The 19,100-nt window shown below is 47.8% G+C and overlaps 1 protein-coding gene across 2 annotated transcripts in view; it reads left to right on the top strand.

Annotated features, from left to right (window-relative positions):
• Window positions 1-1,140: 1,140 nt before the first annotated feature.
• Window positions 1,141-19,100, top strand: part of BCL2L1 (BCL2 like 1) — a gene marked incomplete at both ends in the record, with an annotated part of 45,510 nt that continues 27,550 nt past the window's right edge. The window contains one exon of one of the 2 annotated variants that reach the window (XM_084246925.1): window positions 1,141-1,515. In XM_084246925.1, the coding sequence (XP_084103051.1) occupies window positions 1,141-1,515 (375 nt within the window). Of the gene's footprint in view, window positions 1,705-19,100 lie in introns of both variants that reach the window. The other variant, XM_084246924.1, reaches the window with a different exon arrangement.

The raw sequence follows: 19,100 nt of genomic DNA, 5'->3' as shown, positions 1-19,100 counted from the left end.
CACCCCGTCTTTGTGCAGGGCGCCGGCGGCCATTGTGTCTGTGTGGAGAATGGAGGAGCCGGCAATCCGCCACCGCCACGTCCAGGGCTTTGGGGGAATTCAAAGAAAACCAAAGGCGTTTCTGGGGTGTCCCCGGCCGTCAGCTTGCCGGAAAGGCCGAGGGATGGCCTTTCCGAAGTCAGACCGCAGATCCGAAGCAGTTTCCCCCTCCCTTCGCCCCCCATCGAAACCTTGAGCCCCATTGAGAAGTCCCTTCAGGGTTTCGGAAGCTCACCCTGGGCTGGTACTTGAAATAGAGAAGAAAAAAAAATTTCACACACACACACACACCACACACCACACACACAACTAAACCCCACACCAGCCACCTCCGGGAGAGTTCTCCTGGCTCCCAGTAGGAGGCGGAGAGCCAAGGGGCGTGCAAGAACGAGGGGGCTGGGCTCCCGGGTAGCAGGAGGCCGTAGCTGCCGAGCGGCCGCCCTCGATCCGGGCGATGGAAGAGGAAACCAAGCGAGGGGGCCGGTTCCTGAGCTTCGTAATTCCTGTGTCGCCTTCTGGGCTCCCAGCCTGCCGGGTCGCATGATCCCTCAAGCCGGAGCTGTTTTTTTTGCGAGCCGCCGCGAGGCCGGCTGAGTTACCGGCATCCCGGCTGCCAGCTCCTCTCCCGACCTATGATACAAAAGATCTTCCGGGGGCTGCACCTGCCTGCCGTCGCCTGAGACGGATTTGAATGTAGGTGGTGCGGGGAGGGGATGGGGGGCAGACTACCCATGGGGTGGCTTTCCGAGGAAAGCATTTCGGAGAAAAGGGGGTGGGAGAAAAAAAAAAAAAAAAGGCCGGTGTGATGATTCAGAGCCGGGTGGTGCTTTCAATTTGACTTCATTGAAGTCTCTTGGAAGCTAGACCCAGGTCTTCATTGGAGCCACAAAGAAATCAGTTCTGGTACCTGAAGGGGCTATGGGATGTTGTAGGGTAAATGACATGCACATTAAATTTTCATTTTTCTGAAGCTCTTTCTCTCCCTTCAGAACCTTATCTTGGCTTTGGATCACAGAAGAGGACCACTAAGCAGAGACCAGACTCAGTGAGTGAGCAGGTGTTTTGGACAATGGACTGGTCGAGCCTATCCCTATTATAAAAATGTCTCAGAGCAACCGGGAGCTGGTGGTTGACTTTCTCGCCTACAAGCTTTCCCAGAAAGGATACAGCTGGAGTCAGTTTAGTGATGTGGAAGAGAACAGAACTGAGGCCCCAGAAGGGACTGAATCAGAGATGGAAACCCCCAGTGCCATCAATGGCAACCCATCCTGGCACCTGGCGGACAGCCCCGCATTGAATGGAGCCACTGGTCACAGCAGCAGCTTGGATGCCAGGGAGGTGATCCCCTTGGCAGCAGTGAAGCAAGCACTGAGGGAGGCCGGCGATGAGTTTGAACTAAGGTACCGGCGGGCATTCAATGACCTGACATCCCAGCTCCACATCACCCCAGGGACAGCATATCAGAGTTTTGAGCAGGTAGTGAATGAACTCTTCCGGGATGGGGTGAACTGGGGTCGCATTGTGGCCTTTTTCTCCTTCGGTGGGGCACTATGCGTGGAAAGCGTAGACAAGGAGATGCAGGTATTGGTGAGTCGGATCGCAACTTGGATGGCTACTTACCTGAATGACCACCTAGAGCCTTGGATCCAGGAGAACGGCGGCTGGGTAAGGACCATGCCCCTGCTTGTCCCCTTCCTTCACCTCTGGTCAAAGACATCCCCAATAACCCCTGTATCTCTTCCTGATTATTGAGGATGTTGATTGCTAAGGACACTGGCCTCATTGCACTGTGAGAGGTTAACTTCTGAAACACAAATGACCTAGTTCTTGAAGGATCAGGCATCTTTGATTCTGGTCACCCTCATGACCCTACTCTTTTATACTTGTGTTCCAGTTTCTCAACAGAGGAAAACAGTGTAAGTGTTCCTTTGGCCTCAAACTTGTGAAACTGGGACGTTACATCAGTTTTTCCCTCACCTTGACACAGTGGCCCACCATGCAAAGGGGTGATGAGTATAATGCCTGGAGAAGATCATGAGCATCAATGACCCACAAACCCCTTCATTCTTACTCCCCCCGGGGGGGTGTCAATCCTATGCTAGGCTTTCCTTCACCAAATCAAGTCCCCTTTCTTTCATACATGGTATTCTTCTCAGAACAGGACAAGGCCACACAGGACTTCCCATTGGCTTGATGGCTAAGGATTAATGTTAGGGTGGTGCCAGCTGTGTTTGTGTTGTGCCCCTATGTTCATTTGCTCTAAAGTGTGCAACTTTCTGTGTGGTTGGCCTGTTTGTGGAGCTCTTGCTGTGTCACACATTAAGCCCTGAGACTTTGCACCTCACTGCCTAGGGTCGGTTGGAGAGCTCCAGCTGTTCTGCCTGTTGCTTTCCGGCCAGGGCCCTGGGGCCTCTTCCTCAGCCCTGTTTGCTGGCAAAGCAAGAACCGGTCTGTGGGGCTCTGTGGGACATTGCGATCCAGTGACAGACTTCAGAAACGAACTGATAATGGGTGTGAGTCCCAGCCCTGTCATTTAACCAGGTGTGTGACCTTGTGACTAAAGCCTGTTTACCTTGAGCCTCAGTTTCTCACACTGAAAAAATGCAGCCAGCCCTCTTTGCCTTGCAGAGTATTGTAAATCCTGGAGATAAATGTGATGTGAATGCAGTGACTGACATCAGCAAGTTTGCTGTAGTAGTTGTTACTGGGCCCTGACATACTTTGGGCCCAGGAGTTAAGCCTTATGCCTTTCCCAGAGAGGGAGAATTCTCCTCCCCATCACCAAGTCAGGATGAGATAGTGAGACATTCTTAACCAGTAGTCATTGTAGGCAATTTTTTTCTCTTTCATGGTGAATGGGGTCCTATTTATTGGCTTATCTCTTTGCCAAGGGGAGTTGCAGGGCTTATTTCCTTGCTTATCTCCCTGCCTAGGGAGGTGGAAGGCTTTTGAGAGGTATTCTGTCTTCCTGAACACCCAGAAAATTGAGCAGACTGTGGAAAATAAGTCATCTATTGAAGGGGTTGAGGTGAAGGGACCATGCACCATGCACTTAGGAATGTCAAGAATGCAATTATCCATAGGCTGGGCCTAGGGTGTGGTAGGCACTTCAGTTTACCACTGAGCAAGAGATCTCTGAGTTGCCTTAGAACCCCCCTCCTGTCTGATTTCCTATTTCTTTGCAATTTCATCAACTCTTCCCTGCTGCCAGTTCTTATCAAAAGCAAAGGGGTCCGAGTCAATAGAGGTCAGATGACTGGGGGTGGAGTTGGGGGGAGGTAAAAGTGGAGGGCTTTCTTGAGCTGAAGCTGACCAGACTTGAAAGCCATTCTGTAAATGAACTCCCTGGGGGGATAAATGATTAAATAGTTCCTGTTGGTTTGTGCGATGACCTCTCTTATTCTCTCCTGCTTTGATTCTCTTTGGGGGCAAATATTTGTTCAGCTGATTATAGGAGGGACAGGATTCCAGCTTCTCTGACACACCCTCTGAGGCATCTCCATGTGGGGACTTGAGCCATTTGCTCACTTTGCCTTTACTGTTGTCTTTGGCCAGAGGTCCTAATATCAGGTGGGTTGTGACCAGCTATTTGCAAAAGGCAAGCTGCAAGAGGTGCCTGGCTGCCAGCCAGCCTCTGCAAAGGGCTACCCATCCCAGAGAATCGCCAGTCACCCAGTGTATGTTGTATGTGGGAAGAGGTTTTAGATGCAGCAGTGCTGGGCAAGTTCATTAGATCGCCACTGGATTGAAATTCCATCCTCTGTCTCTTTGCTCAAGAATTATCAGAGCCCGTTGGACAACATACCATATGTTACTTCCTTTTGGTGAACAGAGGGGATGTGTGTAGAAAAGCCAGTTATGTCAGAATCATTTCTGGGCACACATTTCTTCCTGAACCCAGGAGGTAAAGAACATTTGACCCGGGATCCTTTGGGTAGAAGTTACCTGCCCACTTCCTTCTCAGGTATCATCCTGTTTGAGCTGCACAAACTGGCAATTGTAGTGGCATCTCACCACCTTCCTGGAGGCTGTGCTGGGGGATGTGTGAGTGTAGGCGTTAAGGCCACTTTCCCCTAGGGTATGCTCTCAAATTAGCGTATCTCTAGGAAATGGAAGTTAGCCTTTATGGCTTCTGTACTCAGTATTAGGCATTGTGTGGGATCTTTATACTTATATAACCAAAATTTATTGAGTATCTACTGCATTGTACTAGGTGCTGGCCAGACGTGGTACCTGTCCTCATAAAAATGACATGCTGTTCACCCAATATCTTCCACAATAGGTGGGTTTATTCCCAGTTTACATGTGAAGCTTCTAAGCAGCTGGCCCCAGGTGTCCCTCATCCAGTTAAGTGAGACCAAGTGAGAACTTATACTTAACTCGGCCTCACTCCAAAACCTAAGCTCCTTCCATCCATATCAGGTCATCCTAGAGTAATAAAGTGACCCAGACATTGGGCACAGAAAGCCAGAGAGGCTGTTGGGCCAAGCAAAACATGCCTGTGGAGGTGCTCTCCCTGGGCTCTGATCCTGACATTGTTCAGGTAGCTGCAGGAAGAACAGTGCCTTTGTCATCAGTAATAGGTTCCAAAGACAGTGTGTAGCCTTAGATTTATAACACTCATGGTAAAACTCATGGGTATCAGGGTTTTGCCCAGTCAGAGTGGCCTTCTTGTTAATTGTTTCATTGCTCAAACCTCCTCGGGTCCTACCAATAGTAAGAACGGTGTGCATGTGGAGGGAGGGTGGCCCGCTCTAGGTATGTCTGTTTCAGTTTGGGTAATGATGCTCAAGGACTGGAATCCCAGACTCAGCCATACCACCACCTGCCTGGAGTCGCCTGGCAAGATGCTTGAACCTGTTTGTCTCTCCTGTCCATCTGTCTCTCCCACCTGTAAAGAGGAATAATGATAGCCAGCTGCCATTGCTGGACTCCAGTAAAGAATCTAGAACAAAGGCCCTTCTTGTACCTTAATTGTAGGGTGGAAGCACTCTTTTAATAAATAAGCTACCTGCCTCAAAAAACTGAACCTTGCCCCCAGAGTTTCTCAAGAAACAAAGCCAGTTCCTAAAAGGTCCACCTAGAATGGTGTATGATGGGACCTTCCCCGAAGGGACAGTATTGCCGGGGCTTTGCAATGGGAAGGTAGATATTTGCAGGGTGAAGACCCAGGTGGGCTAGGCATTTGGGAATAGCTGTCCTTGGGCAAAACATTGTATGTGAGGAGAGAACATAATTTGGCCTTTTCTAGGTTGCATGACTGTGTGGTCTTCTAGTTTTGTAGGTTTCTTCTTGTCTTTTCTGATGACTTTGCCAGAGATGTATGCTTACCTCAATGACCTTTGCTGATCTTAGCAGCTGTTGGCAGCTCTGCGGTTTTCTCGGGGAAACCCCATTAGAAACCCAAACGTGGAAATTTTTAGTAATCTCATTCAGGTCACAAATGAGGTAGAAGTATGTCAGGGGCTCCCCCTCAAAACACCCAGGTCTTCTGGATGTACTTTTGGGGTTGCTGTTAAAACTCTTATCACCATTGCAGGGTTTTCCAGACTTCCTAGGGCTGATTTCCCCCAGCAGCCCCAAAGAGCCCTTCTCGTTCAAAATTACCCAGGTATTTTTTCAGGGGGACCCAGCAGAACCCAGAGGGATTTCTTGAGTTTTGTGTGGGCAGTTACCAGATTTGTTTGGACTGCTGGCTGCAGAAAGCAGCAGTTGTTAGCTGCTCTCTCAGCAGGCTTCTGTCCTGAGGCCAGTGGACTTGAGCATCCCCCTCTAGGCCTGACCTTCTTATAAAAGCACCCTCAGCCTTCCAACATGGGGCTTGCTTTCAGCAGCCATGATTTTGTCTGTGTTTAGAATGGATGGATTTAAGACTAATTCCCAGTGAGCTGCCCTTCTACAGAAACACAATCTCCTACCTTAATTAGCAGGATCCCATCCCTACCCCCAATCTAATTCTACAGAGTCCTCCCTAAGGATTCCCTCTCTTGGAAGGAGTCACTCTGCTCCCAGATTCTCTTTTCTTCAGTCCCTCCAGCCAACAGTCTGTCTTCCCCATTCCCATTTGGCAAACCTGAGTCAGACAGTCCCACTGGATCCTTTTGTTTAGCCTGGGAAGAGAAGACCCAGGAGAATATGATCACTGGTTTCAAATATCCAAAGGGAGAGGGGCTAAGCTTTTTTTATTGGTATAGCACCCAACAGATCTTGGATAAATGAGAAGATAACAGTGGTAGAATTTAAAAGTGTAAAGAAGAACATTAGTTACACTACCATGTATTTGCAAGTTGTCGGAGCTTCCTGGGGCTGGATTCTACATTTTGCCCATACTTATTTCCTCAGCACTAAGCAGAAGTCTTGGGCAGAGTGAGTACCTAGTGAGACAAATGCCCACTAACTTTCTGAAGAAACAGACACTTCTTAAACCAGAATAGTGGGACTCACCCTTTAACCTGATCATTCATTCATTGATTCAGGCAATGTTTACTGGGCTTGTACCAGCTATGCCAGGCTGTCCTAAGAACGAGGGATATGGAAGTAAACAAAACTAAGTTTCTGTTCTGATGGAGCTTGCATTCTAGTGCGGAGAGTACAATAAACATGTAACTAATAACTATATATACATACACGTAACATATGAGTAGTGCTGTGAAGAAAATAAAGCTGGCTGAGGCATAGGAAGGTGGGGCTGAAATTTTAAAAGAGTGGTCAGGGAAGGCATCACCGAAAGACAGTATTTGAACCAAGACCTGAAGGAACTGAGGTAGTAGGTAAGGTGGGTTCCTGTCAAGTGTTATAAGCAGAGGGAGTGGACTCAGGAGGGAGCATGCTTGTTGGCAAGTTCAAGGACACACAAGAAGGCCAATGTGACTAGAGAAGAAACAGCAAGAGGGAGAGCGGTAGGAGGTTGCGAAGGGAAAGTGGTTGGGATTGAAGGGGAAAAGGTATCCAGGGGACTATTCACAAGGGCATTACAGACCATGGTGAGGACTTGGCCTGGGTTGAATGAGAGAGAGGCCAGGAGATGGTTTGGGGCACAAGTGAAGATTTTGAATTCTGCAAGGGTGGCATCATGGAGCCCAGTGAAGAGGCTGATTCGAATGCCAGCTGAGAAAGAATAGTTGCTTGGATCAGAAATGGAGGTAGAAGCAGTGAAAAGGGATTGGAGAATGAATAGGCTTGCACATCCCATGTTGATGGGTCCCGCCACCTTGGAAGCAACATTTTTTAAGCTCTAGAGATCTTAGAATCAGGTCTAAATAAAGCTAAATGTTCTTAAGGGATAGTTCTCTCCACAAGTGATATTCTGAATGATCCCCCTCCACTTTAGTAGCGGTATTTTTGTCTGAATAACTAACATATTTGGGTTCAAGTTCTATTTCATCCATGTCTAGAACTACATGACCATGGTCAAACTCTTTGAACTCTTCAAACCTTGGGGCAAATAATGCCTGCCTCACAAAGTCATAGCAAAGACCCAGTGAGGCATCATGAGGTGTGCCTGAGATGCACAGGCTGGTGCCATGTAGGTGTCATAATTCTTACCATGTTCACCACAGAATTAATGTCATTCACAGAGACCCATTCACAGAATCTTCAGCATCCATTCTTCTTTTTGGGGTCTCCCTAGTGACCCTTTAGCATCTCCTTAGGGCAGGCAGACCCTAGCAGCGCTCATAGTGTTATAGGACAGGGAGAGGGGCAGCCCACTCAGCTCCACCCTCCCTTGGGTGGGGCAGGGAACCTCCCCCTTTCCTGGGGACCACCCTGTTACAATAGTACTGGTCTTGGAATCAGGATCCCAGTTCCGCTGTTGGTCCCCTCAAACTCACTGTCACCTTGGCCAAATCACTTCACCCACAGGCTCCTGTTTCCCCTTCTGTAGGACGGAAGGCTGAGTAGACAATATAGGAATCCTGGCTCTCACTGGCTTCAGACCTTGTGGCAGATTTGCTCCATTATGGCATAGTCACGTTAGTTTTAGGAGGACTCTTTCCTGCCAGCAGCTGCAGCGCTTTAGCTGCAAAAAGTTAACTTAATTCCAGTATCAACATGCTAGGGTCATTTATCACAGACCCCCACAATACTAGCACTCCGCGTTTACAGCTTCAGAGCACTTTCACATCCACCTTGCCTTTTTGATGCTCTTGGTGGTGGGGGAGAGGGTGTGTGTGGGCGGAGCCTTGTCTCCATTTGGTCGGAAATCGGGTAGAGAAAGCTGAAGTGACTTGCCCAAGGTCACCTCAGGAGGAAGATGCAAGATTTGAAATCTCAGATCTGGACTTGACCCCTTACCTGCTGGATGATTTTGGGCAAGTCTTTTAACTTGTAAATGGCTATAATAAGAACTCCTTGTTGTGAAGATTCAGTGAGTTCATTCTTGTCTGAAGGCTTTCAGAATACTGACTATGATCAGCTGCAAAAAGCAGCCTTGTCCTCCGGCTCCTCTAGTCACATTATCTAGCTTTCCGTTTATTACATATTGATTTTTGCAAATAGTGTTTTCACAGAAAGAAACTGCCTTTGGGACCTTCTGCTACTTGGTTTCCTCCCAGTTGAGACTCTCAGGCCAAGCTGGAGCCTTACTGTGAGCTCCGAGCTACATGATTTTTTGGGCAGACTCCAGAGTTCCCCTCGGAACTAGAGGTTTTCTCTCGCTCTTCAGGAAATGCCATTGCAATGACTTCCATGGACTGCTTCCTGTCCCAGCCCTGCAGCCGGATTCCTGCTGGCGAGAGTGTGGAAGCTGGAAAGTAAAGTCCCTAGAGGCTCCCCACCACAAGCTACTTTTTTTGGACCTGTCCCTCCCTTTCCTCTTGTCAATTATTTTTTTGCTCCCTCCTCCTTCACCCAGTTCACTCTCCAGCTTGATCCATCCCTTTAAGACTTAGAGGATGCATTTCCACTTAGTTTTGTGAGACCTTTCACCACGACACCCCTGCCCCATGCTGAGGGCTTGGTCAGAACTCTTGAGTCCTCTCTATGGCTCCATCATTCAGTAGCAGTTTCAGTCTTGGACTCCCCCTAGAGGGACATTAGGCCTGTCACTTGCAGTGCCTTATGTCATCCATTAACCCTGAGTTCCCCCAGGGGTCCTCACCCAACCCCTACACAGAAGAGACTCCTAGGAGAGATCTGAGAGGTTTGGCATGTATAAATCCTGCCCTTGGAGCTTGAAGACAGAGGGTAAAGCCCAGCCTCTTCCCCCTCCCCCCAAGTCACCTTTCAGAAGGAAGCTAGAAGGTTGAAAACCTTGTTGGACAATCATCTGAAGAATGGGAGCTGGCTTGGGAGGGGATTGGAACGCACTCAACTATGCTTCAGATCCTTTGTTCCGTTCTTGAAAGGGAAACATTCCCCTCCCTCCTCCCTGGCCACACACACGTGCCTTTGTTCCCCCGAGTCAGGCGGGGCTGGGAACACAGTGTCCCTTCCAAGGAGCCTGACTTGCCTCCCCAGAGGCTGGCCTCCTGGTCTTCGGGACTGGGGTTTTTGTTCAGGAGCCCCTAGCCTTGTGTCCTTTCCATTGGAAAGTGTTTCCCTCAGAGGCTGACAACTTGCCTACAATCAGCTGCCCAGGGACTTCCCTGGAATTATTCCATGGGATGCCCATGTCCCAGGATTAAGCAGTTCCTCCCTCTTATTCCACTTGGTGATTAATATTATTGTTAACATTACTATTAATAGCACCTAACATTTATCAAGTGCTTACTCTATGCCAGGCATTGTTCAGAGTACTTTACATGTATTAATTTATTTCATTCTCACAGAAACAGTCTGAAGTAGGTACTATTATTATCCCACTTTTACAAATGAGGAAACTGAGGTACAGAGAGGCAAAGCAGCTTGTGCAGGGCAGCACAGCGGGAAGTGGCAAGGCCTGGGAGGGTAGCTTCCAGGCTCCCACCTCTAAACACTGCGCTGGGCCCCCTTCCCCCATGGCCCCAGTGTCTAGATGATTGTTGGCATTTATCCAGGGCTCACTGTGTGCCAGGCCTTTTACCAGCCTCATCTCTGTGTTACAATCCCAACAACCTTATCATTATAGGACCCTGAGATTTGGGAGGGCTCAGTTAGCAGGAGCAGAGTCAGGTTTTGGAACCAAGTCTGTCTTACTCCAAAGCCTGAGTTCATTATTGCTAACGCTTCTTTAAAACCCTACAGGGTAAGTGATATTACCTTCATTTTCTGATTGAGGCTCAGAGAAAAGTTACTCCGGAACTCATAGGTTAGTACCAGAAAGACCAGGGATTCAAGGTTGGGCTGTTGGACTTCCCCACAAAACTTTATCATTGACTAGACTCAGTCCACAGTGAAGTAGGTGAGGCACGTATGTTCATTCCCCTTTCAGGAAGAACTTAAGGAAAGGGGCTTATATTACAGTAAGTGGCAGAGTCAGACTTAGAATCCATGTTCTGACTTTTAGCCCAGAATGATCGATTTTGCCTGCCTCCCCCCCTCCCCCCCCCCCCCCCCCCCCCCCCGTCGGCTGGATTCATTGCCAGCAGCTATTCTCATAGTCATATTGCATTTGTTAAAACAGCAGATACCGGTGAATGCTTTATATGTGCTGTGCTGAGTGCTGGGGATCCTGGGCATGCGGTGGTGAGTGGGCGTGGGTCCCCTCCTCGGGAGTCTGTTTCCATGCCTCACATCTTGGCCTTTCCAGTCCTTCTGCCACCTGAATGAAGCTGTGTGCAGCACCCACGTGTCCCCTCGGCTTCCAGACACACCAAGTCATGCTCATTGTAGTTAGCATGTAGAGATATTCAATTCAGGTTTGAAACTTAGCTTGATCTCTTGCTGGTATAAGACTTGAAGCAAATCAGCTTCAAGTTCTCATAAGTCCAAGAGAACAATACCAACCTACCAAAGTAAGCAAGGCTTAAAGGAGAAAGCACCATGCAAAAGTGGTTTTTAGTAATAATAACAGATACAATGTGTTGAGTGCCAGGTGTTGTGTTTAACTCTCCACATAATCAACTTGTTGGGTTCTCTCAACTCTGGTGTCAAGATGGAGAATCTAGAGCTTAGAGAGACTCCTCAGAGTGTCCACAGTAACCCTCCTTGTCGGAGACAGAGCTGGGTCTTGCACTCAGATGTATCTGGTGCCAAAGCCTACTCTCAAGCCACTGCGTCATTGCTTCTTTACAGGCCCGGACTGGCTTATTTCACCCTAAGCACCTGGCAAAGGGCCCAGGGTTGTGCAAGGGCTTGGCCAGGGTCTGCTCAATGAACATGAAGGGCTGTTATTAGATTCAGGTTAGGCTACAAAAATGTCTCTCCCTGAGGAAGTAAACTGATTTGAAGCAATAGGAACAGACCAGAACACTTGGTGAATGGCTCCAGGCAAACTGTGCCAAATCTGTGGTGTAGACTCCAGAAGTAGAAAGTCAGACCCACTGGCTGCATCCCACAGGTGACCTGGATCTCTGCCAAACAGGCCACTTCCACCATCAGCTACTGAGTTGATTACTCAGCCTAGAGGCCTCCACCCTCAGCATGCATTATAAGGACTTACCTTCTCCCTCACCAACCCAGACTTTCTTCAGTGCCAATAGTGGAAAGTGCCCGGCAGGGGAAAGGTCACTGGACACTGGAATAATAATGGCTTTCTCAGCAGTGTTGGCTTCTTGCCATTCACACTGAGACCTCAGTTTCTTCCTCCGTAAATTGAAGATAATGGTAACTCTTAATGACGATAGTAGTAATTTCTTTCTCATAGACTTGTTGTGTTTCTTCTGCCTGGGTCACTCTCCCCCTGATGTGATCAGGGCTGTTTTATCATTTAGGTCTCGACTCAAACAACACCTCTCCAGAGGCCACCCATGTTTACTCGTTTGCTGTCTATCTCCTCCAGTAAAATGTAAACTCCCAGGTTGTAGGGACTTTGTCTCATTTTTTTCCCTTCATCCCCAGCCTCCAGCAGAGTGGTTGGTACAGAGGAGACACTCAACAATTTTTGTTGTATGAGTGAGTGATTGTATAGCCCACCTAAACCAGGGCCTGACATCCAGCATAATCTGTCAATATTGGTTAGACATTATTCCTACCTACTAGGAAACGTGGAGCATGATGACTTTCAGTAAGTGAAAAGACTGTGGGAAGAGCAGGATTGGTAGGTAAGAACCACCTAGATGGAGCTAGAGGGTGGGATGTGTATAAAGCAATTGGGAGACATTAAGGAGGCAGATTGCTTAGACCTGAAGAACGTCTGGGTTGGCAGTAAAGCTGGTCAGGGAGAAGGGAGTTTGCAATAGATCTAGGGGAAGAGTGATCCATGGTAGTCCCTCTGGGTGGAGGGACGGGGATGGCTTGTATAGAGAGAGGTGAGCCTGATGGGGAGAGACCCAGAGCTTCCAAATGGTTGCAATCAGGTCTCCAGGAACCCCTGGGAAAGAGAAACCCTTGCCAGCTGGAGCTCAGCAGGCAGAGCTGCAGGGAGATAAAAGCCAGAGGCACCTGTGACCTAAGGAACAGGTAGTCTGCCCTGGTTGTTATTTTGGGGCTGTAGGCCAGGTGCAGATTCAAAGACTTGATTGAAGCCTTTTGGCAACTCTGGCCTCAGCAGGGTAAACATCACCTGTCTCCTGCCACCTGCAGCAACAATGCCAGGAAGGTACCCTGGGCAGACCCAAAGGGGGCCCAGCTTTCTAGCTGCCCTTGTGGAACAAGAAATACCCCCAGGAGAGGCCACTCCTTCCCTGCCCCATGGCTTTTCTGAAGAGCTCAGGTGGCAGTGAGGTGCCTCCTGCCCAGGAGGTCCCCCACCGTGGTTCCAGCCCCTGGAAGACAGGGGCGGGGCATTGGGAGCCGTTGACAGCTGGGCCCAGCTGGGGGGAGGGGTCAGTTTGGGAGCAGGTGCAGATTTCGGCGAGGGTGGGGCCTGAAGGGAAGTAGGGATCTTGGTAGGCTGCAAAATTTCCCTCACCATCCCCCAGTCACAGCTGGCTTCTCCAGGAACCTGATGACCTAGTTACAATGCTTAGAAATTGTTAGCTTAGCTTGCAGTTCAGGGCTGTGCCAGTCTCTCTGCTCTGAAGCTTCTTGGGTCCAAAAGGTATGCTGGCATTCCCCCTAAGAGGTTCCCCATGAAGAACATACAGGCTTCTTGCCTAAGAGAGGAAAGAACCAATCAAACTTCTTCCCTTCCTCCTTGTGCACCCTCGCCTCTGTACCCTTCTGTTTCTCTCATGGGGGTTGGTGGGTGGCAACCCTGGAGGTTCAGCCCTGAGGGAGAGACTCCTGTTGCCCTAGGGATAGACTGAGCATACCTGGCCATTCCCTGCTTATCATCGACCCATCTCAGTGTGACATTAAGACCTGATGGAAAGGAGTGAGGAAAATCTGTTGCATGTTCTGGAGGCCCCAGCCTTCCCAGGCGGCAGCTGTGCCTGGTATTCCTGGTGTCTGCCTCTCCAGTGTCTCCCTTGGAGGAATTCCATCACTGTTAAGGGGTCAGGTAGAAATTTTGACAAGCCAATATTGAATCTACTTGTTCTATAGTTATCCTTGGGCAAATTACTTAATCTCCCCCAGTCTTAGTTTCCTCATCTATAAAAAGGAATAATAATATACAGTGCTTTTCTTGAAGACTCTTGTGAGCATGAAAATAACTGGGAAGCTGCATGGAGCACTTAGCATGGAGCCTGGCATATAGTAATTACTCAGTATGACAGCTACTATTACTGCTATTATTACCAGATTGCCTACACAGGTGATCAAGTTGCTGTGATCACTATGGAGCTACCCTCCAAGAGCAGGCTTTTATGCTGACATAGTGTGTGGATATTCTTTGAACAGGGAGCTTGGGGAGTTTAAGTTTCGGGAAACTGAGGATGTTGGTTCATAATCTTGTCTCTCATCTCCTCCACAAGGGCCCCAAGACATGCTTTGTCCACATGTCTGTGGCTTATATTGTTGGCTTATATTTTGGCTTATATTGTTGACAAGGCATTTGGCAACCAGGCATATTTCTTCAATCTTTGCCTAGTGCTTGCAAGAGGACAAGAACTACCTTCTCTGCTGTTTTCATTGTTGTATTCCTAGGTCCTGCCACAGAACCTGGCACATAGAAGGCCTTCAATCATTATGTGTTGACTCAGTGGAAGACTTAATGGGTAAAATATTAACGTGCGTAGGAACATGTCTACCACATAGTAGGTGCTTGCCGTGTTTGAATGATTAAAAAAGTTGTTTTGGGGACTCTGGAGTGTTTTCAGGATGGCACCACTTGTTTGCTACATGGCCATTAGCCTCTTGCCAAGCTCTGCCTGTTGCCTCATCTGTTGAAGGAAGATAACAGCTGCCTTGCCTCCCTCCTGCGCTGGAAGTGAGGCCCAAGGAGATGATAGATGAAAAAGCACTTTGAGAACTATGAATGTTTACTCCTTGACTAAAGTCACAGCCATAGCTATGCCATTCATTCATTCATTCAACCAACAAGCAGTTCTTGAGTGGAAGAGCTATCCTAGCTCTCTCACTTACCTGACTTCATGAATTTGAACAAGTTGCTGTACTTCTCTAAGCCTGGACATTTATAAAATGAAAATAATGCTCATTTCACAGGATTGTTGGGAGAAATTGCTCTGAGCTAACTGAGGATAGAAATTCTGTCTTACTCACTGTTAACTACTGTTAGGCCTAGCACTTGGTGGTTAAGTGTTTAGTGACAGGTGACTGACATCCATGATGATGAATGGTGTCTGAAAGTGCCCCTGAGGATGTCTAGTGGAGACCAAGGGCTCACCAAGTGCTGGGTCTTCCCTTTTCTTCTCACAGTGAAGTTTGGTCATTCGTTGATTCAGCCATTGGTTATCTTCTACCATCAAATTACCAGGCACGGCCAGACCTCTTGAGTGTGACTCAGATGAGAAGTAGAAGTGATGGGAAATAGAAATGAGTATTAACTCCTCGGCACAGGATATCCCCGCCCACCTAGGCTGGACTGCTAAGTGGAACCACTGACCCAGCCGGGATCAGTGTTGCTTAAACATAAAACTGAGACACAGCGGGCCTCACCCCACATTCACCTCTGATGCAGAATGAGAACAACGCCCCTTGTTCTACCCACTCTCCATCTGCTATTCAACGAGAAAAATTTCCCTTTGCTCACAGCTCCCACATTCATCTGGGGTTGCCATATCAAGGAAGTTTCAGAAATGGCCCTTTGGGGCAGGATCCAGGGAGGAAGCCCAAGGCTACGACTCAGGGTCTCCTGGGACTGGGTCAAGCAGCAGGTGCAGACGTGCAGCCCCAGGCTGGAGACTGAGTGATGAAACTGAGATGTGTAAAGCCAGGCAAGAAGTCAACCCAGGAGAAGCTGCCTGCCTGTCCATGCAGGTGTCTGGGCACCTGGGGGCAGTTTCTGGGTCTGATTTAGTGGTGGAAGTGAGGTTCCAAATTAGCACCCCAAGCCTCAGTGAGGTGAACCTGGGGAACTCCAGAGGAAAGCCTGCGGTTGGCACCCACTCTGCGCCTTTGATTCCTCAGACCCCTTCAGGGTGAAAGAGGCCCTTCCGCCTGCCTCCACAGCACCTACTATAGGTAGAGCTCCTGGGACAATGAAGTAATAAGCATAGCTCCCTCCCTGTATGGGCCCCTGCTGTGAGCCCGGCACTGTGCTGAGGGCTCCTCAAGATCAGGGGATCGTTTTGTTATTGGAAATGCTGACTCTGGAGTTGGACAGAGCTGGGTTTCAGTCTGGGCACTACCACGTACCAGCTCTTTGAATTTGGGTACATCCCTTCACCTTTCTGAGCCCCGGATCCCTTATCCAAAAGATGGAGATAATAATACCTTTCTCATAGGTTTTCCTTTTTTTTTTTTAAAGATGAAATGGGATCATCCTTGTCAAGTTTAGCACATGTTACAGTGATTTTAATAATAGCTAACATTTATTGGGCATTTAAGTATTTCATATTGTTAATTCATTGAATTCTCAAAACAGTACCATCCAGGTAAGTATTCTTATTATTCTCATTTTTACAGAGAAGAAAAGCAAGGCATAGTGAAGTTAAGGAACTTGTCCAAAGATGCACAGGTGGTGAATGGTAAAGCCATGATTTGAACCTAGGCAGTCTGGCTCCCAAGCCCACATAGTCTACCTATATCCATAGTACAAGGAGGGTGGAGTAAATGTCACTGCTGTTACTTTTGTATCCAGCCTTGTAGCTGTCTGTGGATTTTGGTCTATCTGTTGAATTCTGAGTTCAGTGAAGGCAAGAAAACCATCTTAATCACCTTGCATCCCCAGAGACCAACATAGTACTCAGAGTACTCATTAATATTTGCTTAATGGCTGAGAATATTCCCTCTCTTCATTAATCAGTCAGTAGCTCTTTATCGACCATTTCCTGTAGGCTAGATTTGAACTAAACCCTAGGAGAAATGCAGAGTACAACTATGCTTCTGTAAGCGGAAGATTGGGTGTGTGTGTGGTGGGGAGCATTCCAGAGCACTGTGTCATTGGCAGAAACTTCCACACAGGAGACAGAAACAATACAGGTGACTTGGGGATGTTTTCCGAGCTGGGATTCCCACCCTCCCTGATTGGGCAACTGCCTGCATCTCCCTGCTGAACAAGGTCACACAGATTCTCTCCTCCTGCTCAGCTCAGAAGCTGCTCCTTCTCTTGGCTCTTTTGAGGAGGATGCAGCTTTTTTGCTCAGGCAGCCAGTTCATGGGGACCTGGAATGACATGGGGAAAGTCAGAAGTTTGGAGCTGGAAGGGGCCTTTAAAAATCACTCATACATCTCAAGAGGTATAAGCATATATCCCTAAAGCATACATAGTGTTGTAACCAATGTTACTGCAATTAAAATAAAGAAAAGGAAAAGTCAGATGAGATCAGGCATGTTCAGGGCATGTTCAGGCATGTGCCATTACCATAGACTGAAAAGAAAAAATTTAACATGTATGGATACAATATTAAGTTCACCACTAAAAGTTCAGTCCTATCTTTCACATACATACATGCATGCATTCACACATACTTACTTCCATGTCACTCTTGTCCCACACTGCAGCCAGAGAGTGATCTTTTATTTATTTTTTTAAAAAGATTTATTTATTTATGCATACAAGAGCTGGGGTATAGACCAGAAGCGCGGGGGGGAGGTGGTTGAGAGGATTCACCAGAGACAGAGTGGGGAACAGAACCGGCAGACTGAAATACACTGCTGAGGGGAGCAGTGGGAGAGACAGGAGAGGTCTGCCTTGCCATGTGGGTTGCTCCCTGTCCGGGGATTGAACTAGTGCTGCAGTGGCTGCAGATAGCTTCATAGGTTGTGTCTTAACCCTTAGCGCCCCCAGGGAGGCCCAAGAGTGATCTTTTGAAAACCAAGTTCCAGTCTGAACAGGTTCTCACTTACAGCCCTCCCAGAGCCTGACCAAGACCGCTAAGTTCTGCTTGCTCTGGTACTGGCTGATTCCATCTTCCATCATCCTACCCCTCCATCTCTCTACTCAGGCCACTAGGGCTCCTGCTGTTCCTGGTTCCTGGCACACTTGTCCATGCCTAACGACCTTTGGAGTTGCCCTTCCCTCTCCCTGGAATGCACAGCTTCTGGTCCTTGCCTGGCTGTTCTTTCAATTGACTCAAGCTCACAGGTCATGTCTTCTGAAAGATTCTCTTTGACCTTCAAGCTAAAGTAGCCAGGCTTCTTCTAAATCCCTCTCCAGTGTTTTTACCTTCTTGTATTTTCATCATAGCACAATCTCTATCTGAATTTCCTTGCTTTTTGTCTGTCTCTTCTACTGAAATATAGGCCCCATGACTTAAGGAGTTTGTTCATCATTTTACCTATAGAGCCTAGATCTGCTTCTTGCCGGTAATAAACATTGAGTTATTTTTTAAATTAATTAATTTGTTTGTTTGTTTATTTATTTATACAAGCACTGGGTACAGTCAGAAGCGCGGGAGGGTGAGAGAATTCACCAGAGCCAGAGCGGGGAGCAGAACAGGCAGAAGGACCGAAGTACACTGCTGAGGGGAGCAGAGGGCGGCAGGAGAGGTCTGCGTGCCATGTGGGTTGCTCCCTGGCTGGCTGGGGATTGAACTTGTGCTGTAGAGGCTGTGGACTGCTTCACAGTGCTGCGCTCAACCCCCTGCACCACCAGGGAAAGCCCTACCTTGGTAGCATTTAAAAGAAAAGTGGACCAATCCCTGTTTTTCATTGGACTCTTGTTCTGTTTCATCAAGAGTGGAGACAACTTAGGGAAGTTCATATAACCAAGAAGATAAAATAACTAGGGAAGTCAGGGAAGGGAAAGTATGGGTAAGATAAGAGTTGAGACTAAAATTAAATTCCCAGAAGTAGACACCACATAAGACCCTTTGAACTGAGCAAAGGCTTTGGATCATTCTTTATGATCAATAAGTAAATTATGCCCAAATTTTTGAAAAAAAAATTTTTTTAATCTAATCACATGCATCACTTTGGGATCATTCAGGATTTGCTGGCTCTTTTCTAGTCTTATAAGCTGGGGTTCTGGACTGAGTCACCATGATCTTCTCTTTCTCCTCATTTACCAAAGGGATCAGTCTGGCAGGGAAGGGCCTAGACTTCTCCTCTCTGGAGCCAACTGACTTTTTTCAAAGAGGTCTTTTCCCCCAGGTTTATGAATCGAGATATTGCCATTGAATTAGACACAAAGTGTTTCCCCTACTGTCCAAAAGTAAAGCATTCCTATTTGGTATGATTTGGAAGGTTATTTTTTTTATTATTATTATGGGCACACTCAATAATTATTCCGTACAAATTAATGATAACTGTTCACAGATCAAAAAAATAACCAGATCATACCAAATAGGAGTGCTCTACTTGCAGTTGGTGGGGAACTGTGGGCACAAGAAATGATACCTTGTGAAAGACAATAAATACTAAATGCCAAATAAGAGGAACTTATTTGACGGAAGAAGAGAGATTTGTGCTGGGACTTACCATAGAGACAAGGAAAAGAGGGACTGGCACTCCTAGCTGGGGAGTCATGTGAGCTAAGATGCACAGGCTGGGATGGACTGGCAGGAAGAGACCCATAAGCAGCAGCAGTAGTCCAG

Source organism: Talpa europaea, assembly GCF_964194135.1.
Source record: "Talpa europaea genome assembly, chromosome: 11".
Classification (NCBI taxonomy): Eukaryota; Metazoa; Chordata; class Mammalia; order Eulipotyphla; family Talpidae; genus Talpa; species Talpa europaea.
This window is presented reverse-complemented; position numbering and strand designations above follow the sequence as displayed.